This window comes from Phyllobates terribilis, unplaced genomic scaffold (assembly GCF_046119375.1).
Source record: "Phyllobates terribilis strain yellow unplaced genomic scaffold, ASM4611937v1 Scaffold_7239__1_contigs__length_39032, whole genome shotgun sequence".
Classification (NCBI taxonomy): Eukaryota; Metazoa; Chordata; class Amphibia; order Anura; family Dendrobatidae; genus Phyllobates; species Phyllobates terribilis.
Window position 1 is genome coordinate 1 of NW_027369980.1, and position 7,168 is coordinate 7,168.

A 7,168-nucleotide genomic window follows, 5' to 3' on the forward strand; every position below is an offset into this window, starting at 1 on the left:
AGTTCAAATAAAAAAATACATAATATTTTCTATTCATAGAACAAGTTGTATTTTTGCATTTGAAGACTTAATAAGATCTAGTTAACCAAGAAATGTCATAAATTGGATTTCATCTCCTCCAGGGCCTTGTATCTGCCAAGCACCGTCTTCAAATGTGTGAACTTGCTTCACAGACCTCAGATTTCGTGATGATTGATCCATGGGAGGTAATTCCAAATAGCTATTCGCGTAACTTCCCATTTCGGAAAGATTCTAAAATAAAATCTATATCTAAACTAGCTCTTGTATAGGCAAACCAGAGTACCTACCAAAGAACATTAACTGTTTTGTCAAGAGTCAGAAGTAGTTTAACTCAGGGAGAAGGACAACATTATGCTGGAGGTATCATCTTAATTTTTCCTAATTGCGTCTTAAATCCTCAACTGTTGACTAAATTTTGTAACACTTAGGTTCGCTGAAAGTCATGCTGGTGTGCGGCTCAGACTTACTTGGATCATTGGAGTTCCTGGCTTATGGATCCCTGAACAGGTTCTACTTCGCTCATTTCCAGTATAAAATAGTATTAGTCTGCTGATATTTTGTTGCTTGGTCAGATACAAACAATATGCAGAGATTATGGCGTTGTTTGCATTAGGAGAGAAGGACAAGATATTGAGAGAATCATTTGTAACAATGTCCTTCTCAATGAGCTTAAGGTATTTTTGGGCTCTAAATAATGTTTCATGTTATAATCTCTTGAAGACATATAAACTGTGCATATATGTATTATACAGCATAACATCAAGATCGTAGATGATATCATCCCGAACCAGATCAGCTCTTCAAGAGTTAGGTGAGCTACAGTTCTAATATTGTGTTATGCATTATAGATTAACAGATTTTGGTAGGAGTTTGTAGTGACAGTAACACTTTATTTTGATAGGGAATGTATTTCAAAGGGACTGTCTGTGAAATATCTATTGCCGGACACAGTGATAAACTACATCAATGAAAATGGTCTCTACTCAGCTCAACCTGACTCTTAGGTTTGTCTTTGCTTGTGCTTAATGTTCATCCTAACATTCCTACATCATCATGTTGTAAAGACTAGGTCAAGCATTATTCCATGATATGAATGAAATAAATTTCCGTCCAGATGGATTAATTTATGAAAATTGACCCATTGTGTGCAAGAATTGGGTTCCAGTTCCCACTCCTTAGACCATGTTTATCAATGAAGGGGTCTTTTGGTGGGTGGGCCCCACCATATAATAAATTTTTTTTTTAAATGTAAGCTTGGGCGACCATTGTGGTCGCCCAAATGCCCTCCAACGACCAGTTGGTGAGGGGGGACACTTGTCCCCTCCTCATTGGCCAAAGTTATTATTTTTTCTAAATACAAGGTTTAATTTAGTTTTTATTTTTTTAATTTTTTTGTTAAATTCTATGAATATTAAAAATTAAAATATATATTAAAATTTATAAAAATAAATTTTCTATTGAATGAGATTAATATTGATTTATTTAACACATTTAGAAAATCTACTTTTATTTGTCCATTTATTATTTATTTTAGCCAAATAGATCCAAATGGGATATTTTATTCTTGTTATGTTATTATTTGTTTCACTTATCCACTTAAGTGAAGACAATTTACTAAGGTAAATAGTAGTATTAGGTGAATAATTCACCTTTGTATTTAATAGCCTACAATTCGTGGGTAATCTCCTCCTCCTATAAATAGAGGTCATTTGTGTACAATTTGAATATAATTATACAAAACACTCTCTTCCTAAATCACTCTAAATCTTCATTTTTAAGCAAGTTATTCTCTTTAATTATTGTTAAAATAAGGCGATCCAAGTTAATTCACAACAATTCTCAATTTTATTATTATAAAATACTCAACTAGACTGCATAATGTATGAAACGAATCTAATAGTAAAGATGAGGTACGCGTGTCCCTTTTTCATTGGACGGAAATATATTATTTCGGATAAGCTTTATCTTGTACATTATCTTCAAACTTAATAAATCAAAATAATTAAAAAAATCAAAATTCTTAAAGATGGGGTACACGTGTCCCTTTTTCATTGGACAGAAATATATTATTTTCGGATAAGCTTTATCTTGTACATTATCCTCAAACTTAATAAATAAAAATCATTAAAAAAATCAAAATTCCTGAAGATGGGGTACACGTGTCCCTTTTTCATTGGATGAAAATATATTATTTTCGGATAAGTTTTTTTATCTTGTACATTATCTTCAAACTTAATAAATAAAAATCATTAATAACATCAAAATTCCTAAAGATGGGGTACACGTGTCCCTTTTTAATTGGACGGAGATATATTGTTTTTGGATAAGTTTATCTTGTACATTATCTTCAAATTAATAAATCAAAATAAATAAGAAAAAATATATCAAAAATCTCAAAAAATTCCTCTATAACTAAGACCAATTCTGATATGTTTTAACACATCTTAAAATTTCACTTTCATTTCTCTAATCTTTGCTCCTCCTTGCCAAATGAATCCAAATGATCCATTTTATCCACATTATTCTTATGAAAATACCCAAAACACTCAAGATTTCACAATGTATAAAACAAATCCGAGCACCCAGTTTCCTCCCAATCCCACTCAGCATACTCCCACGCCTCAAAATATTCCGATCTCAACCCCTCCGCAGTTCCATGGGAGGTCATTGAAGATGTCGCTTTGATGTCAGCTTGGGTGTACGTTAGTGGAGATCCAATTGTCGGCACTAATCAGAAAGGTGATACCTTATGGGCAGCCATTTGCAAGATGTATGACAAATCTCGAGAAGAAAACCCTGGTAAACTCTCAAGTCGTACTGAGGAGTTAATGAGAGCTCGTTACATGAGGCTCAACCTAAATGCTACAAAGTGGATTGATTATTGCAAGGAAGCCTATAGCCAGAAAACGAGTGAATGAGTATGGATGACATTGAAGCAATGGCTCACCAGCTTTATAGCAAGAAGACAGGATTTCCACACGATGTTGTGTTCGAACAAGTTATGCGCCACGTATCTAAGTGTGAGTTGGATTATGGTGGTGGAACAAGAAGGCCTCGTCCAAGTGAAGCAAAGACCGATGAAGAAGGTCATGGAAGCTCTAAAAAGTCAAGAACTGATGAGGATGATAGTCCATCATTTACCCCAGTGAGTGATGCTTCCACAATAAGTCGACCTACTGGTAGAAATGCGGCAAAAGCTAGAAGAAAGGGAAAAGCTGTGGCATCTTCATCAACATATTTTGTGATTTCGGATGAATTCACTAATGAACTGCGTGCATGAGAATTACGTGTGAGAAAGAGCTTGAGGTGAGGAGGGAATTGGAGCAAAAGAAGATCGAATTTGAGCAAAAGAAGGTAAATGCCCAACTTGTTGAATGCATTGTTAGCAAAATCAAATCTAACTACCCAAGAAGAAGCAATCAAGAACCTCTTGTTGGCAGAGTACTTTAATTAACTATGATCTTTCCATGTATTTCAATTGTCTTGTTATATTACTATGTCTTCGTTTTATTTCAATTAGTTTGATTGAGTTCTATCATGTATAATTACGTTTGTAACTGAATCTATTTCCTATTTCTAGATGTAAGACATGTTGTTTTCTATTGATATGTATTGTAATAATTAAATCTATCTACTTTTTTCAGACTATAGTATGTTCACTTTATTTTTTTAATAAATGTCATTTTAATCTTAATTTTTTCGTGTGTTTTGCTAAATAAAAAAATATAATAGTATCTCAGTTCCAAAAAAATGTCATTTTAATCTTAATTTCGTGTATTAAAATGAATGTTATTTTAACTATTGTAACAAGTTTTTCTCAACAACATTCTAACTAATTAATGGAAAAATTACTTATATTTCTGAAAATGTAAAATTTAAATTTCAATATATTTAATTAAGGATACATATGTCAAATTAAAACATTTCTTAATAATTGTACATTTAACTAATAAAAACGACATTTTCTATGAGATGGAGGTAGTGCTTAACTAGTGTAATGATCGACCATTGACCTCTAGGCTTGTTTAATTGCCAAGCTTACATGTATCTCGAGATGATTGGCGTCTAAATATTGATTTTTTACGTCTTAAAAATCACAATATTGTGTATTTATAGCACACCTAACAAAAAAATATATTTTATTAATTTGTAAGAGTGGATTCCCTTCACTATTTTTGAAAAAATAAACCCTCACTTTCGATAGTACTCTCACCGTTTACTATTGAATGTCATTTGATTTTTTTTTTATTTTTGTTTAGAAAAGTGGTCAATTTAAATATTAGGTAGTGAGTGGTCCAAATAGTATTGTTTTTTCGACGTAACTGCTTGACCCTTCGCCTAGAATAAGAACGGAGGCCAACCGCGCAGGGTAAATAATTATGGGACGCATGGACATTTTCCCGCATTAGTTATGCGGAGGGTGTTTTTTACCTTCTACCCAAGAATAAAGAGAACCGGGTGGTGAAAAATACCCAGACCCAGCAAACTCCGGTTTTTACTGTAGACCCGATCAAAGAAATCCGGCTTTCACCCACCCAATTTCATCTTTACTCCTCTCCTCTCCTTCAACCTAACTTCACGCCTTGTTCTGCGTATCTATCTCTAGCGTACACGGCCGCCTGTTCGAAACTATCTCCGGCGATCTTTCCAATATCGACGTTCATCCATCTAGGTATATTTATCCTTTACTCTTCTCCTCTCCTTTATGCATAGCCATCTTTTCCCCTTCGTCTATACACAGTATTGAGGTTGTTCGATTTCTCCTTCATTTATACAACATCGTTTTAGAGCTTCTTCCAGTTTTGGTCTCCAATTTTGAGCTTCTTCCATTTCCCCGTTCGTTTTTGCACTTGTTCCATTTCTCGGTTTTTTAGGTCACCGTGAACAGTTTTCATCCCCTTCGTTTTTGACTTCTACTCTCAGGCGTGTTCTTTATTTGGGCTTGGTTTGAAGAATTTTTGGTATGGTTTGTTCACTGTTTCTTCAATTTTGGGAAGAATTCGTTTCTACCCACAACTCCAATTTCTTCTAAATTTTCTGAACAGTTTTTGAAGGCCCTTTATTCGGTGTATTCAAATTAAACACCAATCGGTTCCTCCAGTTTTTTCTAATTTATTTGTAGATGCCAATTTTGGTATGAATTTCGGTTTCAATACGGCGTACCTCAATTTCGTTATGTAATAATTTCAAATGCGTATTATTTCCCCTTCGACGGTATTTGTTTGCTTGTTTATGAAATGTTGTCGTGTATTTGTTTTGCTGTCGAAGTGATTAATTTCGAATTTCCTATGCATGTAAAAAATTTGGCTTGCTCTGAAAGTAATTAATTTTAATTTTGCTCTGCATGTGAAATTTTTGTGCAATTTGATAATTCGACAGTGTTTAATTGCATTTTTTGGCTTGCTTCGACATTGAAATTTTGATGTCCGTTGATAAGGTGTAATTTCCGGATTTGTATTGCTAAAATTTGATAATTCGGCAAGTTGATTTCAATACAGTGATTTAGAATTTCTGCTAAGATGTTATTCTGGTCTAATTTTGGGCTTGGTTCGAAGAATTTTGCTGCGCAAAATTGAAAACGTACTTGCTGAATTTCCGAAGAATTGAATATTTGTTTTTTTTGATGAATATCTGTTTTTTTGATGAATCCAGGTCCGATAATATGGTTTCAAAATCTCCCAAGAAGACGTCATCTCAATACGGTTGCCGAAGAGTTCTTCACTGTTGAAGGAACTGACTGGCGAGGCCCCTACAGCCGAATCCCAACGAGAGACGCATGCGGTGGTGTCCCCGCCCATTGTCGGAATCCCCATCGGGCCCCCGATGACAAGGCGACAGTTTCGACGTAGAGTGGACCAAGAATTGGTAATTTTAAATTTTCAAAATTTAAAGGAATATTGTTTGTAACGATTGAATGAAATGGATTTTAAAACAATTTAAATTTAAAAAATATTTAACTTGTAATCAGTTTAAATATATTTACATGCATGTATACTTTATGCTTAAAATTATATTTAAATACATGAATGAATTTACTTGCATGCATGAATTATAAAGTGAAATATTAAAATTGAAATTATATTATTAATTATAACATGCGTTGTGAAATGTTGAAATTGTACCTATTTGCATGCATGCATGATTGGGTAATCTAATACAGTCATGTTTGTTTATGTTTGTTTTTTTAATAGTAATCGGTTCTGCATTCCTTTTGCGTAGATGTAAATGACTCTCGCTGAACAAATGCGTAATAGTTATTACTAGTATAGGGTTGGGAAAACCCGAAGTGTGAACGAGCGCAAAGTCTTAGCATTTGGGAGGAAGAGAAGACGCGGAGATGGTGCATCTTCTTCTATCCCTACATCTCATACGAGGGAGGAACCCGAGCATGAGACTCCACCGTCTCCGAGTCGTCACCCAGGATCACCTCGATCTCCACGCTCACCTCGAGCACCCGATCAGTACGAGCTGATGTTTTGTGAGGAGGAGCCTATCGATGTGCTCCCTAATGTGCTTTTTCTTTGTGCTAGTCCCCCTCATGGTGATCCTCCACACGCCCATGTGGCTGTCGTCGATGGGGTTCCAGCTGATGCTCCTCACGTTGCTGCTGCTTCTTAGGTCGATACTCACTCTGTCGCCGATGTTGCTTCGGTCGATGACGCTCCCCCCGAATCATTCCTCTCGCCGATTCAGCTCCTCCCACCGATTCAGCTCCTCCCTCCAATTTGGCTCGTCCCGTGGTTTCTGCCACTCCCCCCGATTCGTCTCCTCCTGCCGCATCTGCTCCTCCCGCCGCTTCTGCACCTCCCGTGGATTCAGTCCCTCCCACCAATTTAGCTCTACCACTGAGTCAGCTCCTCCCTCTGGTGCCGATGTGCGCCATGTAGACATTGGCCGACCTGCTGACCCGTCATTACTGCTTAGCTATGAAAATCACATAGCTACTGTTATTTGGAGGTACCCCACACATTGGAGGCGTTTGAGAGTCCATAGTAGGGTGATGGAGTGGGGCATGCTTAGGTTATTATTACCAAGGGTGGAGGACAAGCAGGAAGGGTCATGGAGCTGGATAGCTCGACAGACCGGTTTGTTGAGCCTTTCAACCTGTAGTTTGGGAAGGTCGACCACACGCTCATCTCCGCCTTTG

The 7,168-nt window shown here is 36.2% G+C and overlaps 1 protein-coding gene across 1 annotated transcript; it reads left to right on the forward strand.

The window, feature by feature from the left end:
• Positions 1 to 122: 122 nt before the first annotated feature.
• On the forward strand, positions 123 to 1,025 carry LOC141251581 (uncharacterized; the record flags this gene model as incomplete). The annotated part of the gene is given in 7 exon segments (XM_073670360.1): positions 123 to 206; positions 291 to 381; positions 450 to 494; positions 497 to 528; positions 594 to 695; positions 774 to 832; positions 923 to 1,025. Coding segments are annotated over 7 exon segments (516 nt in total), but the record flags the coding sequence as incomplete, so codon positions are not given.
• Positions 1,026 to 7,168: the final 6,143 nt, after the last annotated feature.